General features: G+C 43.7%; 2 protein-coding genes across 3 annotated transcripts in view; one reads left to right on the top strand and one right to left on the bottom strand.

Moving 5' to 3' along the window:
- Positions 1–27,847, bottom strand: part of CLPB (ClpB family mitochondrial disaggregase) — a 476,081-nt gene that overhangs the window by 206,124 nt on the left and 242,110 nt on the right. The gene's annotated exons all lie outside the window — the stretch shown is intronic.
- INPPL1 (inositol polyphosphate phosphatase like 1) overlaps positions 1–27,847 on the top strand; it is a 122,441-nt gene that overhangs the window by 88,869 nt on the left and 5,725 nt on the right. For both annotated transcript variants that reach the window (XM_063432767.1, XM_063432776.1), the window contains 11 exons: positions 852–940; positions 14,702–14,783; positions 15,022–15,111; positions 15,317–15,430; positions 16,169–16,257; positions 17,920–18,007; positions 18,171–18,326; positions 18,724–18,805; positions 19,083–19,232; positions 22,974–23,730; positions 27,047–27,180. In XM_063432767.1, coding sequence (XP_063288837.1) covers positions 852–940; positions 14,702–14,783; positions 15,022–15,111; positions 15,317–15,430; positions 16,169–16,257; positions 17,920–18,007; positions 18,171–18,326; positions 18,724–18,805; positions 19,083–19,232; positions 22,974–23,730; positions 27,047–27,180 — 1,831 coding nt within the window. The remainder of the gene's footprint in view (positions 1–851; positions 941–14,701; positions 14,784–15,021; positions 15,112–15,316; positions 15,431–16,168; positions 16,258–17,919; positions 18,008–18,170; positions 18,327–18,723; positions 18,806–19,082; positions 19,233–22,973; positions 23,731–27,046; positions 27,181–27,847) is intronic.

Raw genomic sequence — 27,847 nt, 5'->3', positions numbered from 1 at the left:
TACGGAGAGCGGTATGATTTCACTATACGGAGAGCGGTATGATTTCACTATACAGAGAGCGGTATGATTTCACTATACAGAGAGCGGTATGATTTCACTATACAGAGAGCGGTATGATTTCACTATACAGAGAGCGGTATGATTTCACTATACAGAGAGCGGTATGATTTCACTATACAGAGAGCGGTATGATTTCACTATACAGAGAGCGGTATGATTTCACTATACAGAGAGCGGTATGATTTCACTATACTGAGAGCAGACAGTGCGTGATAACACTATACAGAGAGCGGTATGATTTCACTATACAGAGAGCGGTATGATTTCACTATACGGAGAACGGTATGATTGCACTATACGGAGAGCGGTATGATTTCACTATACAGAGAGCGGTATGATTTCACTATACAGAGAGCGGTATGATTTCACTATACAGAGAGCGGTATGATTTCACTATACAGAGAGCGGTATGATTTCACTATACAGAGAACGGTATGATTTCACTATACTGAGAGCAGACAGTGCGTGATAACACTATTGTTAACACTCTGTATTCATTGTGTGAGTGATAACACTCTGTATTCATTGTGTGAGCGATTAACACTGTGTATTTGTTGTGTGAATGATTAACACTTTGTGCATTTGTTTTGTGAGTGATTGTTAAGTCTGTGTATTCATTGTGTGAGTGATTGTTAACACTCTCTGTATTCATTGTGTGAGCGATTAACACTGTGTATTTGTTGTGTGAGTGATTTTTAACTGTTTGTGTATTCATTGTGTGAGCAGTTGTAAACATTCTCTGTGTATTCATTGTCTGAGTTCCTAACACTCTCTGTGTATTCATTGTTCAGGTGAAGAGGAGATCACCTTTCCTCCCACATACCGTTATGAAAGGGGATCCCGGGACACCTACGTATGGCACAAACACAAACCCACAGGGGTAAGAATGGATGTAGTGGATGGCATTGGGCTGTCCTAAAAATTGCATTTATGTCAATGTGTACGGTTGAATTGTAACCTGTATATGTGAAGTGTTCTGTGGATGTCTCTGCTCTGTCTGTTCTGTGGAGGCCTCTGTCTGTTCTCTGGATGCCTCTTCTCTCTGTGTGTTTTCTGGATGTACGCTCATAGGGGATTAACGTTAATATAATGAAATGCCCCTTATTTATATGTCACACTCACAGGATTAAGGTTGTTTTCAAGCCCATCAAAATATGTAGATTCTCATGGATTCCTCGTGGTTGGAGTAATGGACATTACATGCAAGAAATGAAAGATAGCATATGGTACTTTTTAGCAGTAAACCAAAATGTTTAAATGTCTATCTGTTCCTGTCCAAATTAAGAAAATTAAATTGCGTATATACGCTGAAGTAATTAAGTCTGACACACAGAGTTCAGGTTAAAATAACTTCGAGAAAATTTATTGGCAAGTGAAGCAAGAGCGGGCTCGCAGGCCCTTTTAAGAGGCATTTTGCGTCATCATTGATTATTAGAATATCAGCAAATAAACATCATTAATTGGATTAATTGTTAAGTGTCGGGATTAGTGTCCACCTATCAATATTATTAATTGGCTTAAAAACTAAGTGGTTAGTCCCGTGCCCACCCACCAAGAGGTGGGATTGTTCTGGACACGGGTGGGGACAAGGGGGTCTTGAGCGTGACTTTACACGGTCGGTGATCTCAGACCTCGTGGCCAGGTGCAAGGTCTCTTATGAATAGAACATTTCATTACTATTGTATTCTCATGGCCTTCAAATTATACTATGTTGCAAGTGAGGGGAAAGTCAGCAGTTCCTGAGTTAATCATGTCTTTATAGAAAATACAGTCTTTGTCCATTGTTAGATGTGCTGGGAAATTCTGTCATGTAATGTAGTTTTAAAATGAAGAAGTCAGGTTAGGAGGACAAAATGGAGGATTTGTCGCAGTATGAAGTTAAAATGGAGTTAGTACAATAATTCAACACAAGTACAATAAAGATTTTTAAATAATTCTACATCAGTCCCCCCTATGAAATGTTAGATTCTAAGAGATAAAACTTTATTTGTTAGTACCAGAAGACGTGTTAACCCAAAGGCACCAAAACCCCGTGGCCGCTAGCTAGGTGTTAATGCAAAGTGCAAGTCTGTCCCTAGAGCTGACCCTAATAGGCTAACTCATCGTCAGCATGGCTCTCGAACACTTCACTCCCATGGGTGGCCCATGATGGCTTGCCCACCACTTCTCCACACGGGGTCTTTACCATTCACTGACAGATGCTGTCCCTAAACTGGTCCCTTCCTAGAATTCTCGCACTTTATCAACAAAAGGGATAGTTTGCAGCGGTAAACAGTGAGTTGAGATCTTGAAAATCTTGGTCATCAACTTCGAGATGTGTGAAAGTGGGTGCTGCTTGGTCAACAGTCTTCATGAGGGATTTTCTCAGGCAAGGGAGGATACAACAAAAGAGAAGAGCAAAGATAAAAAGAAAAATTAGTATAGCCATACCAATATGCATTAAAGCCTTTTGCCATCCTGTCATCCAACCAAACCATCTGTCCCAGGGATCTTTTATCCCAGAATTCCTTTTTAACTCTTCAGACAGGTCATTTAATTTTTCTATGGCTAACGTAACTTTACCATTAGGGCCTGTGTTTTCTGGGATATAGGTACAACATGTCATGGTGTCAGGTAAAATTTTACATACCCCTCCTTTTTCGGCTAAGATCATATCTAAGGCCATTCTATTCTGGAAGGCCATTTGGGATGTGGCCTGCAACTGTTCGGCCAATCCCTGGAGGGCGTCTCTGGTGTAATTAACAAAACGCTGTTGGTTATAATAAATGTAATTTATCCAATTTAAATTCTTGTTTGCGGTAACTATGGTAAAAATTGATTCAAATCCTGCGGCAACTTCATCCCTTGCTTTAAACTCATTGGGTACCCCCCTGGGCACCCCAATGGCATCGATATACACATGAGGATCAAAACTTCCTTTCACTGGGGCGTCACGTTTAACCTTAGTGTGGCTGGACTCATGGGTGTTGAGGTGTGTGTCAGAGATGATGTGTATGGGCATAATGGCTTTAGCCAAAGTACACTCCCCCCACCACTCCTTGTCCATCCTGGATCTTAACTGTAAGTCCCCACACAACCAGTAAATATCCCCCAATGACCTAGTGTGAAACTGCAACAAGTTCATGGAGACATTTCTGTAGGTAGCACAATACCCCTTGGAGAAGTTACCTAAGAATTTACCAATTCCATCATAATTAGCATAACAAGTGTAATTACCTTTGTATACTGTAATACCATCTGGGGGTTTGACATCCTGGGTTAGGAGAGGATACTCCTTTGTCCATGCTTTACATATGGACCTGTTAAAATCATAATGATAGGCAAAAAGGCTCAAAACACATGCTTCTATATCTACTGGTAGAATTAAAGGCACAGTGCCCAGGTGAGGCCGGGCACCGCCACACACATAGCATGCAGTCTTATTATGCTTATTAGCATTATATTTCATCCATTCTAACCATAAATTAACATCATTAAAACCTGTTTCAGCGGCCATGGTATCTTCAAAGGTGGGGTTAGCAATGGCCATCATGTCTTGAAAGGTCTGGATGTGTGGTTTTAATGGGTTAGGGATCATATGGGTGGCCCCTTGCCACTCAGAAGAGTTGCACATATCTTTGAGGTAGAAATGCCCTAATTTACGGTAGGAACCCTTTTTCCAATACATTCCCATCACATACTGGTCTGCATCCGTTGGGCTTGGATGCTCAATGTTAAGGATTAATTTCATTGGTGTACCCCCCCCCAGGCTTTCTCAAAGTCATTCTCTGGAGAAGGGATCTACCATGATCATCTACTTTAGATAAGGCACTTTTTGGTTTGTAACCCCAGGCAGGCCCGGCATTCCATCCCGCCGCCCCCCAATGGTCACAATTGTGCCCCCATTGCTTGTCAACTACACAAACATATGGGTCTTTTGAATGAGGGATATCTCTATAAATACTCTGGATTTGTGATGTGGGAAATGGGCATTCTACAATATCACAATAATCAAAGGTACAAGTAGCCACATGGGTGCATGATGAATTATACCAAAAGGTGTACCCACTAACATCTTTGGTGATGGCTACTTGCTGGGCCTTTATTAGGCTAATTAAGGAGAAGGAGAAGGTGTACCAGAGGTACATGTTTGTGAGGTGTCTGCTTCCTCTGGGGCGGGAGACTTCTTGCAGTGGGAAGCGTGGATCCAATTTGGCCTGCCGGCCACTTTGACGGAGGTTGCGGTAATCAGGAGAACTTGGAATGGACCGTCAAATCTTGGTTCCAGGGTATTTTTCCGCACAAACTTCTTGACCAGAACCCAATCTCCGGGAAGCAGGTTGTGGGTACCTGTATCCAAATCGGGATCTGGAATTGAAGAGAAAACTTGGGCATGTATTTTGTTTAAGGCACTTGTAAGTTCAGTTACATAGTCTACTAAAACATCTGATTGGAGCTGTAACTGCTGCGGATAATAACAACCTAGTCTGGGTGCTGTCCCAAATAGAATCTCATATGGGGATAATGAATGCTTCCCTCTAGGTGTGTGCCTAACGCTGAATAAAGCTATTGACAGGCTTTCTGGCCAGGGCATCTTTGTTTCTTGTGACATTTTTAACATTCTGGCTTTTAGAGTGCCATTCATGCGCTCTACTTTACCACTACTTTGTGGGTGGTAAGGGGTGTGGAAGGCTAGGGTCACCCCTAGAGCAGTCCAAATTTCTTTAGTCACTGTTGCTGTAAAGGCTGGGCCTTGATCACTTTCAATGACTTCTGGGAGTACGAATCTACATACAATATCTGTAAGTAGGCGCTTTGCGGTTGTTTTTGCAGTGATATTGGCCACTGGGTAGGCTTCTGGCCAGCCTGAGAACATGTCCACTATTACTAGTGCATATTCATGAGGCCCACTCTTGGGCATTTGGATGTGGTCGATTTGAATTCTCTGGAAGGGGTACATGGGCTTTGCCAGGTGCTTTGAAGGCACTTTGATTGGTCTTCCTGGATTGCATTTTGCACAAATGACACAGGCCTTACAGAAGCTGTTGATCAATGTTGTGATTCCAGGTGCTTCATAATACTTCTGTATGAGGGCGGCCATCAATTCTTTTGACAGGTGTGCAGGCCCATGTGCCCATTGGACAACTGCTGGATATAAATTTCTTGGAAGGCAGAATTTGAAATTGTTGTAATATATTCCGTCCTTTAGGACAGCTCCTTTTCTTTTCCATTTCTGGATTTCTTCAGGGGTGATTGCAGCTTGCTGTTCTCGCAAAATTCTTAAATCAGTAGGAAGAGTTTGCAGAGCAAAAACAGGAACTTCTTCTTCTTGTCCGGACACTTCTTCATCCACTTCCTGCAAATTTCTGGCTGCTTGCTTAGCAGCCTGATCAGCCAAATGGTTGCCCTTTGCTTCATCTGTATCCAACTTCCCATGTGCCTTGACTTTCAAAACGGCCACTTCTTCAGGGAGTAGGAGGGCATCCATTAGATCCTTGATTGCAGAACTGTGTTTAACTGGTGTACCGGCGGTGGTAAGAAATCCTCTTGTCTTCCAAATAAGGCCGAAGTCATGCGCCACACCCAGAGCATATCTTGAATCTGTATAGATGTTGGCACGTTTTCCTTCGGAAATTTTGCATGCTGAAGTCAGAGCTTGTAATTCAGCTTCTTGCGCAGACATTACTGGCGGTAAGGATGATGATTTGATAACTTCGTCTGTTGTGGTTACGGCGTATCCTGTATGGTATCTTCCTTCTTCATCAGCATATCTTGAGCCGTCCACAAACAGGGTAAAATCTGGATCTGGTAATGGATTCTCATGTACAGTTGGTAGGTGCACTGTCTCCATTTTCATCTGTTCAAAACAGTCATGGGGTGTTTCTGGGTCATAATCATTCACTATGACCAGGTCTTGGAATTCTTTTTCCAGGAAATGGCGTGGCCATGCTTCCAGAAGGTCAGTTGTTGGGTATTTGACAATACCATTTTCCTGTAACTGTGTTTCATCCATGGTGGCCCATAATTTTGCCATGGGCCCAAGATCATTCCATGACCTTGTTTTCAACTTGGTAACAGGAATATGCGGGATAGCAGTATCCCAATGGCAGTAGAGGTACTTGAGTTCTTGAGGTAGTTGAATCAGAACCATGCTATTGCCTTCAGAGTCACAATAGAAATTTTTAGCAGTGAGCTTCACATCAATCCAGTGGTAAAGCTCATCTTCATAGCAAGGTTCAGGAGTAATGTTTGGCTTGTACCACATGGTACAGAAGGCGTAATCTGGGCCTTCACATAAAGGTGTATCTTCTTCATGAAATGTTAGGTTTGGATGCATTCTCTTGATGCACCCGCAGAGAAGGTAGATGTAGGTTTCATCCAGGATAAAACCATAGTAGATACCCCCCTCAGGGAGTGGAAGAAGAGTGGATGGGTTAAGAACTTGACATCTTTGTATAGAAATGTTGTCAGGTAGAAGAAGATGACATTGCAGGCGCAAGTGTCTAGCAGGAGACACGTGCTTGAGCTGGACTTGGTTGATAATGGCAGAGATGTCATGAGGGGCCAAAACAACCAGAGGGTGGCCAAGGACCAGGTCTGAGGTTCTTTCAATGAGTTCTCTCGCGGCAAAAACAGCCCTAAGGCACGAAGGAGTCCCTCTGGCCACAGTGTCCAGTTGACATGAGAAATATCCAATAGGCCTCTGGCGGCCTCTTAAGTCATTAGTTTGGGTAAGGACCCCTGTTGCATGGCCTTGTCTTTCAGAGACAAACAATTTGAAAGGTTTTGTATAATCTGGTAGGCCCAAGGCAGGGGCAGAAGCAATTGCACGTTTAAGAGATTTGAAGTTATCCAGAGCTTCATTGGTCAGACAGAATGGGTCTGACTTGAGTGCATCATAGAGAGGTTGCATGAGCAGAGAGGCTTCTGGGATCCATGCTCTGCAGTAAGAAATGAGGCCTAAGAAGGCATGAAGAGATTTTGAAGTCCTTGGAGGTGGGATGTCCAGTACCGCTCTTACCCGGTCCCGAGTAAGATGTCTGGTACCTTGAGATAGGCAATGTCCAAGGAAAATTACTGAAGGTTGGCAGAATTGCAGCTTAATGAGTGAAGCTTTGCATCCTTGTTCTGCCAAATAGCACAGGAGACTAACTGAACACTTTTCAGTAGTGGGTATATCATCTCCACAGAGCAGTAAATCATCCACATACTGTAGTAAAACAACTTCTGTGTGTTCAGCTTGCCATGGGTCCAGGATGGTGCCCATGGCCTTTGCAAATTGACTTGGAGAATTTTGTGCCCCTTGGGGCATGACAGTCCAGGTATACTGTTGCATCTCATGGGTGAAAGCAAACAGATATTGACAGGATGGGTCCAGTGGGACACTGAAAAAGGCATTGGCCAGGTCAATGACTGTGAAATACTTTGCAGAAGGTGGGACTCCAGAGAGCAAAGTATGGGGATTTGGTACAAGAGGGGTGTCCAGGACAGTAGCTTCATTGACAGCACGGAGGTCCTGAACCATCCTGTACTTCTCTGGCTCACCTTTTGGAGTTTTCTTTTTTACAGGAAATAATGGAGTGTTGCATTCTGATTTACATTTCACTAGGGCACCCTTCTCCAAGAGTGCTTTGATTTGAACAGAAATGGCTGCAGCCTGTGCTGGTTTTAAAGGATATTGTGGTTTTCTTGGTAACTTAGCTCCTGGAATAAGCTTTACCACCACAGGAGGGACATTTAAGTGACCTATGTCCTCTGGGCCTGAGGACCATAATTTAGCAGGCACCTGTGTTTTTAACACATCTGGGAAATTGGACATCGGTTCTGCTGCCTCCCCACAGTGACCTAATTGCAGCATCAGAGGTAGGGAGCACAAAGCTGAGGTGTCTGATTCAGATAGAGGTGTAGACATTTCTACTTGTCCGTCTGGAGTGAAGGTGATAGATGCCTGCAGGCGTGAGAGAACATCAGCGCCTAACAGGTTTATTGGGCATGTGGAGGATACCACAAAGCGAGCAAGCAGGCTAGAGCCAACTCGTAGTGGAGTTGTTAAAGGACTGTGTCTTGGCTGGCCATCCACTCCAACACAAGAGACATCAATGTTTGACAGAAAAGATGGATCTGGCAGGTCTTGTTATCGCAGAACACTACGGGCTGCACCTGTGTCAACAAGAAATGTGGTTGGTTGGCCCTCAATGGGTAGAGTCACTGTAGCAAGTGGCCCCCCTTATCCCCTGTAGATACTGCCATAACAGGGGTTAATGACACAGGCTTGCCAATTTCCTAATCATCTGGTTCCTCAATTATCGGAACCTCCTTCTCGGCCTTGGGGGCCGGGGCAGGCCTGGGCGGCTTTCTTGGCTCTCTCTTTGGTTCTGGGCAATCACTTTTAAAATGTCCTTTAGCTTTGCAATTAAAACAATGTCCCTCCTCCAGTCTGGTTCCCTTGGGAACAGGTGTGGAGCGGGACACCATGAGAGGAGCCGAGATGGGTCTTCTTGGGGTCTGGGCAGATTCTAAACCTCTGGCAACTAAAAGCAGAGTATCCAGAGGAACAACCTTATATTCAGGGCGTGCAACAATGATTCCCTTGCGTATAGAGTCTTTAACACCTTGGACAAACGCACCTGACCGCATTTGTGAATGAATCTTGTCAGTAAGATCAAACCCCAAATCTGTAAACATTTGATACAGTCTTGCATGAAACCTTTCCACTGATTCTCCTTTATCTTGCATAACATCAGTAAGGCCAGCAGCCTGATCTGCAAGTTTGTCCTTAGCCCATTCTCTTAATTGGTTGCAAAAGGTTACCCCGGAGGGGTAATCAACATCACTGGAAAGTAGATCTGCACTGAGGTGGCGGGCCATGCTTGGCCAATATGCATCCCCTGCTTTAATAGCGCAAATGCTCAGTAAATCACGCCATGCGGCGGAATAAGTCTTTTGAATTTGAACTATCCCTCGGTAAAAAGGCATAGGTTGCTTTTCTGGGTCGGGGAGTGATTTCATTAATGCACTAGCTTGAGTGGGGTTAAAGGCAACATATTTAGGAGGGGCCTGTCCTCCCCGACCCTTGTGTCCGAAGGGATCATCGATAGAACGATGAGTTGAAGCTCCCTCAGCTTCCAATGAGTCCTGGGAAACCCTGTCCTCCTCTTCCTCTTCTATTTCTACGATTTGAGCCCTCCTGCGTGAGGGGCCCGCTTGAGGTGTTAGGACCGGGGGGTGAGAGGGAGTCCCAGATGCGGGGGTAGCTAGCGAGTCATTGCCCAGGTAGTCCCCGGGAAGTACCGGCATCAGGGCTGAATGACTGGGGGCCGCCATATTGGGGGCGGGAAAGGAAGCTGCATTGGGGTTAAGGGAAGAAGTGGCGGCCATGTTGGATGTGGGCACATCCGGGGCAGACATACTGGGCATGACCGGAACCTGGGGAGTGGCTTGGGGAAGGGGTTGCGGATAACCTGGATAGGGCAGGGCCATGTGATACGGGAATGGGTATGGCCAGGCCGGGGAGGGCAGGAGAGTTGGGTGGGGATTTACAGTTAAGGAGGTGGGGTATTGGACTGGGGTGGAGACGGTTACGGGAGGGGACGGAGAGGGATTGGGAGGGGTGGGTGCAGGAGGAGGAGCCGGAGCAAGGGTGGGGGAGGTGGTTAGTTGGGCGGATGAAGAGGGGAGGGGATTATTAACGGAGAGAGAATGCAGGGAGGAAATGGCAGATAAAATGTTAGGATTAGGTACAGGAGGTAGCAGAGGGATGGATGAGGATGATGGGAAGGTTAGAGACGGGGAAGGGGAAAAGAAAGATCCATCAGAATTCAGGACCGGGCAGACAGGGGAGGTGACGGGATGGGATTCGGGAGGATTGGGAGAGGGGAACATAGTCAGCTGGCTATCGCCTATTGCTGACTGAACCTTGGGGATAGACATCCCCTAGGCGCCATTTTGGGGCGCTGGCTGAGGGAATACCCCAGCAACACAATTATTATGATACACAAACAATTTCACACCTTTGTGATTTATTTCTTCCTCAACCCAACCTTCTAACTGAATAGCCTTTGCTACTCGGTACCATGCTTCAGCAGTCTTTAATAAATCATTATCTGTAAGCTTGCCTTTCTTTTCTGTCAGTAACCTACGCCAACTTTCTGGTTGCAATCTTCCACATGTCGGTACAGCAATTTTACATACTTTTGCAATCTTTTCAACACCTTTAACCATCTCCTCACCCTCTCTGTCTTCAACTAAATCACATGCTAACCAGCCCTTACTGGGCTTACTCAAATCCTGTCCCATATTCCCCCTTTCCCCTATACCAGCGTCCTAAATACAGGGAGAGAGAAGGAAAATTGAACGGGAACGTCTACAATGCTCGACTGCCACCTGAGAACCGTGGGTCTTTCTCAAGTGCGTCTTCCCAAAACGTAGACCAGTCACTGAATCCGCCTACCCGGGGTGGTAGACACGGATTGGAGCGAGGTGAGAAGTGTGTGACCAATCACTTCTCTATTAAGAGAAATGGGAGTGGATAGTATAATAGTATAGAAAGTGTAGAAAAGATGAAAGGCGAGGAAAATCCTTAGAGACAGACACAGGAGTTCATGAGACTCCTAATTAAACAAACAAGACAACAATACAATTGAAATACAGTGCATGCATCACAGTTCAAATGAAATCAACATTAATTCCTTTCCTTTACTCGTGTGCTTACTCCAAAGTCACCTCCCTCAACCTCGTAGTGTCTCCACTACCTGCGGCCGCGGAAAACAACTGACACCGGTCCGAGTTCCGCCAGCCTCCCTCGTCACAGCAGCTCACTAATAGTGTCTGCGCTACCCTCACCCTCGTAGTGCCCCTATAAAAACCCACTTACAGGTCTCACTACCACGTGGCGATGAAGACAGCAATGCCTGCCCGAATTCATCCACCAAATATACTAAAAATTGGAATGGCTCCAGCTCAGCGCTCAAAGCTGGAGGGTACCACCACTCTGCAAGCAGAGTTACGTGCACAGAGAAGCTAGCTAGGCTATCAAAGTGACACAAGAAGGATCCCCAGGAAACTATGAGTCTACACAATCTCCACATATCCAACACACCTCTTTTTCCATACAGCCCCCGCCACGAGGCTCCTAAAAGAGTAAAACAGGCAAAGAAGACCCCCAGGAACACATTCACAGGTCAACCCCCCTTTTTCCCTACAACCACAGCACCGTGGTTCCTAAAAGGAGAACAGAAGACCCAGGCAACAGAAGACCCAGGCAAATCCCCTCAGGTCCACCCCCCTTTATCCCAAAAAGGGGAAAACAAGCAAAACAGAGAACCCCAGGCAAATCCCCTGCAGGTCCACCCCCCTTTATCTCAAAATGGGGAAAACAAGCAAAACAGAGAACCCCAGGCAAATCCCCTGCAGGTCCACCCCCCTTTATCTCAAAATGGGGAAAACAAGCAAAACAGAGAACCCCAGGCAAATCCCCTGCAGGTCCACCCCCCTTTATCTCAAAATGGGGAAACAGGCAAACAATTCAAACATACCCAGGCAACAGATAGACTAAAATGCATGTAAACAAGTGAGTAACAAGGCACCGGGCAAGATATTACCTGTCTTTGATGTCCTCCCGGGAAGCAGTCACAGACACGTGGACGGGTCAATCAAAGGGGCCGGAACATACCGGTGGCTCTGCAGAAGTCTCTACCGTGTACCTGGAGGTGATCAGTCTCCTTTCCTTCCCCCCGGATTCCTCCGTCCAACTGCGTCTTCCTTAGGACGGCTCACCGGCCGGACATAGCCCGATGCCCCACGTTGGGCGCCAAGTCTGTTATGGTACTTTTTAGCAGTAAACCAAAATGTTTAAATGTCTATCTGTTCCTGTCCAAATTAAGAAAATTAAATTGCGTATATACGCTGAAGTAATTAAGTCTGACACACAGAGTTCAGGTTAAAATAACTTCGAGAAAATTTATTGGCAAGTGAAGCAAGAGTGGGCTCGCAGGCCCTTTTAAGAGGCATTTTGCGTCATCATTGATTATTAGAATATCAGCAAATAAACATCATTAATTGGATTAATTGTTAAGTGTCGGGATTAGTGTCCACCTATCAATATTATTAATTGGCTTAAAAACTAAGTGGTTAGTCCCGTGCCCACCCACCAAGAGGTGGGATTGTTCTGGACACGGGTGGGGACAAGGGGGTCTTGAGCGTGACTTTACACGGTCGGTGATCTCAGACCTCGTGGCCAGGTGCAAGGTCTCTTATGAATAGAACATTTCATTACTATTGTATTCTCATGGCCTTCAAATTATACTATGTTGCAAGTGAGGGGAAAGTCAGCAGTTCCTGAGTTAATCATGTCTTTATAGAAAATACAGTCTTTGTCCATTGTTAGATGTGCTGGGAAATTCTGTCATGTAATGTAGTTTTAAAATGAAGAAGTCAGGTTAGGAGGACAAAATGGAGGATTTGTCACAGTATGAAGTTAAAATGGAGTTAGTACAATAATTCAACACAAGTACAATAAAGATTTTAAAATAATTCTACATCAGTATAGCACTGTTTGAAAAAGTATAAATTGGCTTTAATGGTTGCACTTACAGCATAAAAGATGTAAAAAGGCCCATCAATACAAATCTGTCGTCCAGTCAATACAGAGAACGAAGTCCTTGTAGAGATCTCAGGCAAGCAAACAAGAAAATATATAAAATCAAATCAAATCAAATCAAATCAAATAAAAAGTTCCAGCAAATAACTCTACGCGTTTCGTCTGTATTAACAGACTTCCTCAGGAGTGATGAAGTGCTTCAAGGCTTCAAGTACTTTATCCTCCATTTATAGGTCCTCCCGCCGTTTTTTTCGGATCAATTTTCCCCCTATCAGCTGTTTCTGATCAACTTTATTGCAGTCCGTGATAGTATTCCATATATGGAGTTCCGGAGCGTCTCCGTGGAACGCACGTGCGTTCCACCAACCCGGAAGCATCCGCGTTCATGTCAGCTGTGCGGAAGTGATCGGCTGTGCGGACGCAATCCATACCGCTGGAACGCACGTGCGTTCCATTTCACCCCCACGAAGATTGAGCAATCGTCATAAAATAAAAATAAACAGAAATACATAATATTAATAATTAATTCAGAGCATTATCATTGTTAACCAATCGAAGGGTATATATTAAAGTTAGGATCATACTCTAAAGTATGGTCCAAAAAGTAAGACACACGTATGGCTTTTCATGATCTTAAAGTGATACCAACACTTAATACTTATCACATATAGCGGTTAAATATTAGCAATGTTTAATTAGTCACATCCATTACTCACAGTCTATTTATGAGAGACATCATCTATATGCAGTTAGAAGATGTCCAAAATTAGATAAGGTAGAACATCATAACATAACAACAAGGTTCAAGTGAAGTACAGAAGTAAAAATGAAAATAAAAAGTAAAACATCTGGGGTAAGTGCATAGTGGAGAAAAAACAGAGAGAGGGATTCTGGAATACAATATAAGCCTAATAAAAAATAAAATAAAAATAATAAAAATAAAAATAAATATAAATAAAAATAAAAAGGAAAAAATTGAAAAAGGAAACAAATTCTAAAGTTGAATTATAAAAAGCAGATTAAATCAAAATCCACATTCAGCCCTAAGGGCTGAAGTGTTTTTAACCTATGGATCCAGAATCCCTCCCTCTGTCTGAGTTTGTTCGTAATATCCCCTCCTCTTACATCCAGATTCACCCGTTCAATGACAACCCAAGATAAATTTATCCTTTTATATATTTTTCACATACTGCACTTGGGTGGTCTAAACTTGTATGTTCTCTGGATGTCTCTGATCTGTGTGAGTTCTGTGGATGTCTCTGCGCCGTGTGTGTTCTGTGGAGGTCTCTGCTCCGTGTGTGTTCTGTGGAGGTCTCTGCTCCGTGTGTGTTCTGTGGAGGTCTCTGCTCCGTGTGTGTTCTGTGGAGGTCTCTGCTCCGTGTGTGTTCTGTGGATGTCTCTGCTCCGTGTGTGTTCTGTGGATGACTCTGCTCCGTGTGGGTTCTGTGGATGTGTCTGCTCCGTGTGGGTTCTGTGGATGTCTCTGCTCCGTGTGGGTTCTGTGGATGTCTCTGCTCCGTGTGGGTTCTGTGGATGTCTCTGCTCCGTGTGGGTTCTGTGGATGTCTCTGCTCCGTGTGGGTTCTGTGGATGTCTCTGCTCCGTGTGGGTTCTGTGGATGTCTCTGCTCCGTGTGGGTTCTGTGGATGTCTCTGCTCCATGTGGGTTCTGTGGATGTCTCTGCTCCGTGTGTGTTCTGTGGATGTCTCTGCTCGTTGTGTTCTGTGGATGACTCTGCTCCGTGTGGGTTCTGTGGATGTCTCTGCTCGTTGTGTTCTGTGGATGTCTCTGCTCGGTGTAAATTCCGTGGCTGTTTATGTTCTCTACATTTCCTGTATGTGTTCTATAGATTCTGTGTGTGGACATGTCTGCTATAGTATTCAGTGGATGGACCTCTGTTTGTTGGATTTGTTGGTTAGTGGATTTGTTCATATTAATAGATAACGGACTCCCAGCTCTCACTGTAGAATTGAAGTGATATGTAAGAATAATCTTATTTATTCATAGTTTCTCTTTTTAGTTAAAGGATTAATTATAATTTTTTTTTATTTTGATGCAATCTCAGGTACGCACAAATGTGCCATCCTGGTGTGACCGGATCCTGTGGAAATCATACCCAGAGACACATGTGATATGCAATTCATATGGTAAGGAGGACATGGCTTTATTACACACGTGTTCTGTGTCCAATTCATAGCATCTAGCTACATGCTTAGTCTTGTGGGATGCCATTTGGGGCAAATAAAACCACACTTTCCACTTCCAGGGCCTCTGTTAAAGGACCACGCCATCGACAAGTCAGGATGGTTAAAGGTCTTTTAGAATGGATAAAACTCTGTGATTGTTCGTTATATTTAGGGTTGTAAATTACATGTATTTCTGCAGGATGCTCCGATGACATCATGACCAGTGATCACTCTCCCGTTTTTGGATCCTTTGAAGTTGGCGTGACGTCCCAGTTTGTGTCCAAGAAAGGTGAATCGTTTTTTGAATATTGTAGTCTAAAATTTACCTTCTGCTTCACATCATAACGCTAGTTTGTCAGATTTCTGGTCTTTACATCAAAACATTAAAAATCCAGTTTGTTTAATGTAGATCTTGCATGGCGCATGGGTTTAAACTGCCATTTTGCGTGCATTCCTGGAGACTCTTTGTAAGTGTCTTGAATTGTGTGTCTCAGGTCTCCTGAAGCCGTCCGAACAGGCTGTCATTGAATTTGAGAGCATTGAAGCCATCGTCAAGACTGCCAGCAGGACAAAGTTCTTTATTGAGTTTTACTCTGGCTGTCTGGAAGGTGAGTCCCCATCGCTTTGTCTCTCCGTTCCAAAGCAGGTTATTGTGGGTAATCCATCTTCTCAGAACCCACACACAGTCACTGAGCCCTGGAGAGGCAGTCTAGGTTACTTGTGCAATGATTCATTTAAGCTCACTCAGGAGACTGGTTACACAATGACTTGGTTTCTACGGATGATTTGCTATTCACAGATTTAAAACGACACAGAAAATCAATAAAAACACTGTCATGAAATGCTCACTATTCTGCTCCTCGTAACTGGTAAACACAGTCCAAAGTACACTGCGCACTGAAAGCTGCTCTCTACAGCCAGTAAATCTACTGGGAAACGCGTGGTACTCTTACACCCACTCCCCAAAGTCAATAAACTAGCTGTATAATTTGTAGCACACTAAAATCTGCTTTCCACTGCCATTAAACCATCGAGAAATGTGATCATGCTCACAACTACTCCCTACAGCTATTAAATCTACTGTGAAACGCGTGGTACACTGGCAGCTACTTGCTGCAATTTTAAACTCTATGTAAAACGTGTGTACAGTATAATATTGTAGGAAATATTTACACTAAATATAATAGTAACTCCTGTAACTTCTGTACTCAGAAAATCTCTCTCCAGAGCACAGCGAGCACATTATAACAAAACAGTGACCTCTAGTATTCTGTGAAATGCACAGCACCATGACTGGACCACTTACTATGTAACACTGAAACCTGTTTTATATCTTCCTCACGCAGAGTTCAAGAAGAGTAGTGAGAATGACAGTCAGAGCGTCGATAACATTAACTTCCTGAAGGTGCAGTGGTCATCGAAACAGCTCCCGATGGTAAGTCACCAAGTAGATGAACATTATTCAGATTGGATAATGAGAAAGTTCACCGTATCCATTGTAACGGATCGCCTGGCACCCCGACTGGGTACCTCCGTTGAAAGATGCTCCTAGCGCTTCCAGAGGACTCCAAGCACTCCACCAGACACCATAAGCACCGCAGGCTGCAGCTATCTCCCTTCAGAACGAAGCAGGAACAAGCTCTTACAAGAGCTCAGTGATTATAGCAAGGGAATATGCCTAGCATAGCAATCCCTTGTAGCAGATTCCCCCAATAAGAGACAGGACTCAAGTTGAGGGTAAAAATAGAACTCTCTGGCTGCTAGCTTGCAGCCCTTTTTATTAGGTGCTCCCATGAAGGGGAGGAACACACACAGTAACATACATTAACCAATCACACAATAGTTACATCCCACACATAGCCCTCCCCTCTACCTGTAAACTAATTATCTGTACACACAGGAAAATACAATTATCATAGGTAGGGAAAATACAATTTTTACACAACATTCATAACTCCCGAAATATACATCACATTCGCATAAAAATACATATTCACAATCAATCCATTCAGGGGAACAACATACTCAAAAATCATACGAATTGGACCAGGGGATCAAAAGTTAGTACAAATGTGCATTTGACCTTCTGGAAGCATGGTTTTACAGGGCCCATTAACCACATGGTTGCAAAACAACATAAAACACTTTAAAATACATAAAGTCACATTTTACACATAACACACAGACATTTCACATATCCCCAGATAGCTCAGGTCTGAGTGCACATTATTAGGTGAATGGCACTCAGACCAACCGAATACAGTTTAATCGCCATGGAGCCAAAGTCTTTAATCACACGAATAGGCTCCATGGCATAGCTATCTGGGTTACCACAGCTCACACAGGGCAAGTACCAAATGACCCCACTGTATTTAAAGGGCCAGAATGAGTGACATACACTCTGGTATGGCCGAATACTGTTTTTAAAGGGCCCAATCTCCCAGGGCCATAGTCCAAAGGCAGCAGGCGGGCAGCCAGGCTTCTCCAATGCAATGTGGCGAGATTGCTCTCGTCACATCCATAATAACAGTACTTTGTAGCCGTTTCCTGATGTCTCTGCGCTCTCTTTACAGCTCTATCTCAGATAGGATAATGTTTTCTGTGTACGATGTGCGTTATGGGAGGGCATTCGCACTGTGACAAGCTACGCCGGTGCTAGATTCATGTTTAAAGTTTGCACAACTGTTTAACCCTGAGTTGTTTATCCACTAACTAGGGATTTCATGGTGAATTCAAAATTAATTGAAAAGTAATTTTTATATATCCATTATTTGTTAACTCTGTTACAATTCGCTCTTCAGTAAATATCCCAATAGGGTAGATTAAACCCATACACAGATAACACATTTAACCAATCAAGTGGTTTGTCCAACTCACAGGGGTGCAAGCAGTGGAAGTACTGTGAGCTGGTAGATGGTTGGGTCCAACCTGCTACCTTTAATCTGGATCTAGTAAGACTATAAGAGTGCACAAAGAGCATCTTCATTTTCCATTCATTTTTATATGTTTTTTCTTGTAATGCTATTGGTAGAACTCTTGTGTTTGGTTTCGTGTGTCCATGATTTCTATTTAATCTGTGAATTTGTCGTTCCTGCAGCTGAAACCCATTCTGTCGGACATTGAGTACCTGCAGGACCAACACCTGCTGCTGACAGTGAAATCCATGGATGGGTACGAGTCCTATGGTAAGAGAAATCAACGTGAAGCTATCATTTAATGAACTTTCTTATTATTTATTTTTTCTGTGTAAATTATATATACAAACTTCTTGTCTATTAGGAATAAAATGTGTTATATAGCTCCTGGAAGATCGACTGAGTAACTCTTTGTTTTGTAAATTGCCCCTAGGTGAGTGTGTGATCGCCCTGAAGTCCATGATTGGCAGCACATCACAACAGTTCCTGACCTACCTGTCTCACCGCGGAGAGGAAACGGGCAACATCCGTGGCTCCATGAAGGTGCGCGTACCGGCCGAACGCATGGGAACCAGAGAGCGCCTGTACGGTAAGGGTATCGCAGGAGAAAACTCTCCTAAACACCACAAATAAGCTGACATCCCCCCCAACACTTAGATACATACCTCCCAAGACTGACTGGATAAATCCCCCCCCCCTCACCCCTGCACACAGACTGACTGGATAAATCCCCCACCCCCACCCCACCACCACAGACTGACTGGATAAAAAGTTGGTAAATACCCCACACATAGATTAAGCTGGTAAATGCCCCACACATAGATTAAGCTGGTAAATGCCCCACACATAGATTAAACTGGTAAATGCCCCATACATAGATTGAGTTGGTAAATGCCCCACACATAGATTAAGTTGGTAAATACCCCATACATATATTGGACTGTTAAATACAGCTGCTGAGCTATTAATTCCCCCTTCTCTTGCAGAGTGGATCAGTGTTGATAAAGATGAAACAGGGGCCATCAAAGGGAAGCCTCCCACAGTGCGAGCCAATCACGACTATATCAAGTAATGTACCATTTACTATAACCTGCATCATCAGTGAACAAGCCAGAGCTGGGAGGAGGGGAGCAATGAAAGCAGCCTGTATTCCACTGTGGGTGTTGGGCAATAGAGAAACACATGAGATGTGTGTCCGCTCTGCTATAGTACAATATATACTGTGCGCATTCTATTTCTGTTTCTTATTCCCTGGGAGAAACTAGCAGGCTGTGTGATGGATATTTCTATGAAGACCTTCTGTCCTTGTAAAGTTCACTATTAAAACACGGTTTCTTACGTTCAGGTCTGCAAGTCGGAAACATTCTCCATCAGAGTCACCAGGACCCACTCTTCAGAAACTGTTTGAGGAGCCTGAGAAAGGCTCGGCCCATGCCACTGGTCGCCCACCCATTGCCATACCTGTTACCATTAAGGAAGATCCCTCGTTGGCACGGTGAGTGGGACTGGAGTAATATGGGTGTGATAAAATGATATATAGAGTGATACGGGAGTTAAATAATATACATGGAGTGATACGGGAGTTAAATAATATACATGGAGTGATACGGGAGTGATATAACATACATGGAGTGATACGGGAGTTAAATAATATACATGGAGTGATACGGGAGTTAAATAATATACATGGAGTGATACGGGAGTTAAATAATATACATGGAGTGATACGGGAGTTAAATAATATACATGGAGTGATACGGGAGTTAAATAATATACATGGAGTGATACGGGAGTTAAATAATATACGTGGAGTGATACGGGAGTTAAATATACATGGAGTGATACGGGTGTGATATAATGATACATGGAGTGATACGGGAGTGATATAACATACATGGAGTGATACGGGAGTTAAATAATATACATGGAGTGATACGGGAGTTAAATAATATACATGGAGTGATACGGGAGTTAAATAATATACATGGAGTGATACGGGTGTGATATAATGATACATGGAGTGATACGGGTGTGATATAATGATACATGGAGTGATACGGGTGTGATATAATGATGCATGGAGTGATACGGGAGTGATATAACATACATGGAGTGATACGGGAGTTAAATAATATACATGGAGTGATACGGGAGTTAAATAATATACGTGGAGTGATACGGGAGTTAAATAATATACATGGAGTGATACGGGTGTGATATAATGATACATGGAGTGATACGGGAGTGATATAACATACATGGAGTGATACGGGAGTTAAATAATATACATGGAGTGATACGGGAGTTAAATAATATACATGGAGTGATACGGGAGTTAAATAATATACATGGAGTGATACGGGAGTTAAATAATATACATGGAGTGATACGGGAGTTAAATAATATACATGGAGTGATACGGGAGTTAAATAATATACATGGAGTGATACGGGAGTTAAATAATATACGTGGAGTGATACGGGAGTTAAATATACATGGAGTGATACGGGTGTGATATAATGATACATGGAGTGATACGGGAGTGATATAACATACATGGAGTGATACGGGAGTTAAATAATATACATGGAGTGATACGGGAGTTAAATAATATACATGGAGTGATACGGGAGTTAAATAATATACATGGAGTGATACGGGTGTGATATAATGATACATGGAGTGATACGGGTGTGATATAATGATACATGGAGTGATACGGGTGTGATATAATGATACATGGAGTGATACGGGTGTGATATAATGATGCATGGAGTGATACGGGAGTGATATAACATACATGGAGTGATACGGGAGTTAAATAATATACATGGAGTGATACGGGAGTTAAATAATATACGTGGAGTGATACGGGAGTTAAATAATATACATGGAGTGATACGGGTGTGATATAATGATACATGGAGTGATACGGGAGTTAAATAATATACATGGAGTGTTACGGGAGTTAAATAATATACATGGAGTGATACGGGAGTTAAATAATATACATGGAGTGATACGGGAGTTAAATAATATACATGGAGTGATACGGGTGTGATATAACATAAATGGAGTGATACGGGTGGGATATAATGATACATAGAGTGATACGGGAGTTAAATAATATACATGGAGTGATACGGGTGGGATATAATTATACATGGAGTGATACAGGTGAGATATAATGATACATGGAGTGATACGGGAGTTAAATAATATACATGGAGTGATACGGGTGGGATATAACATACATGGAGTGATACGGGAGTGATATAACATACATGGAGTGATACGGGAGTTAAATAATATACATGGAGTGATACGGGTGGGATATAACATACATGGAGTGATACGGGAGTGATATAACATACATGGAGTGATACGGGAGTGATATAACATACATGGAGTGATACGGGAGTGATATAACATACATGGAGTGATACGGGAGTGATATAACATACATGGAGTGATACGGGTGGGATATAATATACATGGAGTGATACGGGAGTTAAATAATATACATGGAGTGATACGGGTGGGATATAATTATACATGGAGTGATACGGGTGGGATATAATTATACATGGAGTGATACGGGAGTTAAATAATATACATGGAGTGATACGGGTGGGATATAACATACATGGAGTGATACGGGAGTTAAATAATATACATGGAGTGATACGGGAGTGATATAACATATATGGAGTGATACGGGTGGGATATAATGATACATGGAGTGATACGGGAGTTAAATAATATACATGGAGTGATACGGGTGGGATATAACATACATGGAGTGATACGGGAGTGATATAACATACATGGAGTGATACGGGAGTTAAATAATATACATGGAGTGATACGGGTGGGATATAACATACATGGAGTGATACGGGTGGGATATAACATACATGGAGTGATACGGGAGTGATATAATATACATGGAGTGATACGGGAGTTAAATAATATACATGGAGTGATACGGGTGGGATATAACATACATGGAGTGATACGGGTGGGATATAATATACATGGAGTGATACGGGAGTTAAATAATATACGTGGAGTGATACGGGTGGGATATAATGATACATGGAGTGATACGGGTGTGATATAATATACATGGAGTGATAAGGGAGTGATATAACATACATGGAGTGATACGGGAGTTAAATAATACGTGGAGTGCTACGGGAGTGATATAACATACATGGAGTGATACGGGAGTGATATAACATACATGGAGTGATACGGGAGTGATATAACATACATGGAGTGATACGGGTGTGATATAATATACATGGAGTGATACGGGAGTGATATAACATACATGGAGTGATACGGGTGGGATATAATATACATGGAGTGATACGAGAGTTAAATAATATACATGGAGTGATACGGGTGGGATATAACATACATGGAGTGATACGGGAGTGATATAACATACATGGAGTGATACGGGAGTGATATAACATACATGGAGTGATACGGGTGGAATATAATATACATGGAGTGATACGGGAGTGATACGGGAGTGATACGGGTGGGATATAATATACATGGAGTGATACGGGTGGGATCTAATGATACGGGTGGGATATAATATACATGGAGTGATACAGATGAGATATAATATACATGGAGTGATACGGATGGGATATAATATACATGGAGTGATACGGGTGTGATCTAATGATACGGATGGGATATAATGAGACATGGAGTGATACGGGTGGGATATAATGATACATGGAGTGATACGGGTGGGATATGATGATACATGGAGTGATACGGGTGGGATATAATGATACATGGAGTGATACGGGTGGGATATTATGATACATGGAGTGATACGGGTGGGATATAATGATACATGGAGTGATACAGGTGGGATATAATGAGACATGGAGTGATACGGGTGGGATATAATGAGACATGGAGTGATACGGGTGGGATATAATGAGACATGGAGTGATACGGGTGGGATATAATGATACATGGAGTGATACGGGTGGGATATAATGATACATGGAGTGATACGGGTGGGATATAATGATACATGGAGTGATACGGGTGGGATATAATGATACATGGAGTGATACAGGTGGGATATAATGATACGGGTGGGATATAATGATACATGGAGTGATACGTGTTTGATATAATAAAGACGGAGCGATACGGGTATGATATTTTTTCTTATGCTTTACTTATTCTTACCGTTCAGGTGTAAAGCAGAGAGCCAGGCAGAAGGTGAAAGTCTAGCCGTAAAGAGCAGTTTCAACAATCCAGCATACTACGTCTTGGAGGGGGTCCCACATCACATGTTGCCCCCTGATGGGCAGTTATCCTCTGCTGGAACCGCTAAAAACAAAGTACAGATCACTGTTCCCTCACTACATGTAGACAAGCGTCGGCAGCCCCATGCCGCTCGGTCAGAAGAAACCTCTTCAGATGAGGATGTTGGGACCCTTAATCTGCCACCCCCTGACTTTCCACCCCCTCCTCTCCCTAAATCTGCAGAGATCGAGATGTTGGACAATCCATTCTATGTGTCATCGGGGGAGCTGCATTCACGCCATTCAGAAGAAGCTGACCAGAAGACAGGACCTGTGAAACCTCGAGTTGGTGTTACATTTAGTGAACCCCCTGAATCCAAGTACCAACCCAAAGTTCAGTCAAGGCCCTCCGTGCCAGCCCCCCAGGTTTCATACATGGCAGAGACTCATGGTAATGTCCAATCTCACGGGATGCAGGACGACCGTTCCTGTTCTGTGCTTCAGATGGCTCGTACTCTCAGTGAAGTGGACTACTCTGGTGGCAAGGCTGAACCTCTGAGCAGGGATGCACAAGGACGAGTGTCTCACCATCTGCCAGGGAAGGGCAAAATGGACCTGCCTCCACGCTGCTTGGACTTCACACGACCCTTGGCCTTCCCACCACGCTGCATCAGAGAGAGCATTCAGGAGGATCTGGCAGAGGAGGTAGGATGTTTGTTTGTCATCTATATTTCCCATGATCCATAGCCAGCCATCCTGTTTTTTTTTATTTTTTTTAAATATGACTTGGATCTCATAATCGGTATTCCAAACATGGGGTCCTTGATTTTGGTTTGTTTCCAATGCATCTCACTGATGAGGCCCTACTAGGCTGAAACAATGGGCTTGGTTTGTTGTATCTTGTGCAGGGGAACCTACCTTGTGTTTCGGTTCAGGGTGCGCATTGTGGGTGGGATCAGTCTGATGAAAGCTGGTGTATATTTTCTCACTTCAATGGCAAAAATGAGCTAAAACGTGTATGAGACCGGAGTGGGAAATAACCAAAGGTCATCTGAAGATTTGATCTTTTTCGGTTATCCCTTACACTCCATTTTTTTTTTTTAATACATTTTCCCATGATGCACAGAATCTTTCAGGGGAGTGTCTTTCTTACATATACGTATAAATTAATATCTTTAGCCAGCGGTTAAATAATAAGTATAAATGTACTAACAATTTAACTAAGACAATGGAAATGTGAAATCTGATATATACAACAAATGGAAATTTAAATAATAAGCTGAAATTCTTTATCAAGTTCAATTGATAATTTGTGTTTTCTGTTTTTGTACTTTGTGCTCTCCTGTACTGTTTACTCTGATCTTAAAGGAAGTGTGGAGTAAAGGTGAGGTCCTCCGGAATAAACTGTTAATGATTATTTAGTCAGCTTCTTCTTTTTATCCTTTTGGTTGAAATAAAAACCCTACGGCATGGCTGACTACCTTGTTAGGGCAGAGAAATGTTAATGAAACAAATAAAGGATTTCTAGCTTTAATTAAAGTATTAGTAGGCAGCTAAAACAACCCAGACCAGGGTATTTTCCTTCTGGTAAAAAGTACAGTTCATTTTGGAAATGAGGAAACCGCGCCTTGTAGATAGTCTCGAATCCAGTGGATATGTGGAGAGAAAAGAACCAAGAGAAAACAATATAGTGTAGAAGATACTGTCAGAAGATACCTCACTATATTGTTTTCTCTTGGTTCTTTTCTCTCCCCATATCCACTGACCATCTCCTGAATTCGAGGCTATCTACAAGGCGCGGTTCCCTCATTTCCATATAGAATGATTGAATGAGGAGCTAGTCCAAACCATGTCTGATTGGTAAGCTAGGCAAGAACATGGCTGACTGTGAGCAAGGCCAGAACATGGCTGACTGTGAGCAAGGCCAGAACATGGCTGACTGTGAGCAAGGCCAGAACATGGCTGACTGTGAGCAAGGCCAGAACATGGCTGACTGTGAGCAAGGCCAGAACATGGCTGACTGTGAGCAAGGCCAGAACATGGCTGACTGTGAGCAAGGCCAGAACATGGCTGACTGTGAGCAAGGCCAGAACATGGCTGACTGTGAGCAAGGCCAGAACATGGCTGACTGTGAGCAAGGCCAGAACATGGCTGACTGTGAGCAAGGCCAGAACATGGCTGACTGTGAGCAAGGCCAGAACATGGCTGACTGTGAGCAAGGCCAGAACATGGCTGACTGTGAGCAAGGCCAGAACATGGCTGACTGTGAGCAAGGCCAGAACATGGCTGACTGTGAGCAAGGCCAGAACATGGCTGACTGTGAGCAAGGCCAGAACATGGCTGACTGTGAGCAAGGCCAGAACATGGCTGACTGTGAGCAAGGCCAGAACATGGCTGACTGTGAGCAAGGCCAGAACATGGCTGACTGTGAGCAAGGCCAGAACATGGCTGACTGTGAGCAAGGCCAGAACATGGCTGACTGGGAAACTATGTTAGAACATGGCTGACTGGGAAACTATGTTAGAACATGGCTGACTGGGAAACTATGTTAGAACATGGCTGACTGGGAAACTATGTTAGAACATGGCTGACTGGGAAACTATGTTAGAACATGGCTGACTGGGAAACTATGTTAGAACATGGCTGACTGGGAAACTATGTTAGAACATGGCTGACTGGGAAACTATGTTAGAACATGGCTGACTGGGAAACTATGTTAGAACATGGCTGACTGGGAAACTATGTTAGAACATGGCTGACTGGGAAACTATGTTAGAACATGGCTGACTGGGAAACTATGTTAGAACATGGCTGACTGGGAAACTATGTTAGAACATGGCTGACTGGGAAACTATGTTAGAACATGGCTGACTGGGAAACTATGTTAGAACATGGCTGACTGGGAAACTATGTTAGAACATGGCTGACTGGGAAACTATGTTAGAACATGGCTGACTGGGAAACTATGTTAGAACATGGCTGACTGGGAAACTATGTTAGAACATGGCTGACTGGGAAACTATGTTAGAACATGGCTGACTGGGAAACTATGTTAGAACATGGCTGACTGGGAAACTATGTTAGAACATGGCTGACTGGGAAACTATGTTAGAACATGGCTGACTGGGAAACGATGTTAGAACATGGCTGACTGGGAAACGATGTTAGAACATGGCTGACTGGGAAACGATGTTAGAACATGGCTGACTGGGAAACGATGTTAGAACATGGCTGACTGGGAAACGATGTTAGAACATGGCTGACTGGGAAACGATGTTAGAACATGGCTGACTGGGAAACGATGTTAGAACATGGCTGACTGGGAAACGATGTTAGAACATGGCTGACTGGGAAACGATGTTAGAACATGGCTGACTGGGAAACGATGTTAGAACATGGCTGACCGGGAAACGATGTTAGAACATGGCTGACCGGGAAACGATGTTAGAACATGGCTGACCGGGAAACGATGTTAGAACATGGCTGACCGGGAAACGATGTTAGAACATGGCTGACCGGGAAACGATGTTAGAACATGGCTGACCGGGAAACGATGTTAGAACATGGCTGACCGGGAAACGATGTTAGAACATGGCTGACCGGGAAACGATGTTAGAACATGGCTGACCGGGAAACGATGTTAGAACATGGCTGACCGGGAAACGATGTTAGAACATGGCTGACCGGGAAACGATGTTAGAACATGGCTGACTGGGAAACTATGTTAGAACATGGCTGACTGGGAAACTATGTTAGAACATGGCTGACTGGGAAACTATGTTAGAACATGGCTGACTGGGAAACGATGTTAGAACATGGCTGACCGGGAAACGATGTTAGAACATGGCTGACCGGGAAACGATGTTAGAACATGGCTGACCGGGAAACTATGTTAGAACATGGCTGACTGGGAAACTATGTTAGAACACAGCTGACTAGGAGCTAGGCTAGAAGATGGCTGACTGAGAACTAGGTTAGAAGTGACAATAAGTAACTGTACATGTTCCTCTTTGCCACACAGGCTCTGTACCAAGGAGGGCGCAATTCTTCAACTCTGCAGGAGTCCAGCGTGGGGGAATGGCTGCGCACCATCGGGCTGGAGCAGTACGAGGAAGGCCTGATACACAATGGCTGGGATGACCTGGAATTTCTCAGGTATGGAGATGTAGTATTTGTTAATTTGTGTAAAATGGTTTGTATGATACAAAGTTCACCATATCAAGAACAAAAGAGAATTTCTTTAACTTCAAAGAATGTTCAAAGTAGGCACGTTTTACACAGTGCCCTCCCGTTAGTAATGTGTATGACTGCCAGCAAATCTATTGATGTAGAATTTCTAACAATTCTCAGTTTAGAACGTAACCCTATGCTGAGTGGATTAAGGTTGTCCAAAGCCCTAGGCTCTTTTTCTGTGAGTAATTGTGGCTGAGTGGTGTGTGCTGGTTGAGAGTTGTATGTGTGGTAGCGGAATTGTTTATGTGTAGGGGAATATGAGTGTTATGTGTGTTCTTTTCCCCCCATTACCTTCCCTGGTGGTCCAGTGGAATGCGAGCCCGATCGCTTGTGGTCCAATGGAATGTGAGCTGGATCCCTGGTGGTCCAGTAGAATGTGGGCTGGAACCCTGGTGGTACAGTGGAATGTGAGCTGGATTCCTGGTGTTCCAGTGGAATGTGAGCTGGATACCTGGCGGTTCCTGGAATGTGAGCTGGATTCCTGGTGGTACAGTGGAATGTGAGCTGGATCCCTGGTGTTCTGGTGGAATGTAAGCTGGACCCCTGGTGTTCCAATGGAATGTGGGCTGGATCCCTGGCGGTCCAGTGG

Source organism: Pelobates fuscus, chromosome 1, assembly GCF_036172605.1.
Source record: "Pelobates fuscus isolate aPelFus1 chromosome 1, aPelFus1.pri, whole genome shotgun sequence".
In the NCBI taxonomy this organism is placed as follows: Eukaryota; Metazoa; Chordata; class Amphibia; order Anura; family Pelobatidae; genus Pelobates; species Pelobates fuscus.
The sequence above is the reverse complement of the archived record's forward strand: the minus strand, read 5'-3'. Positions and strand labels throughout refer to the sequence as shown.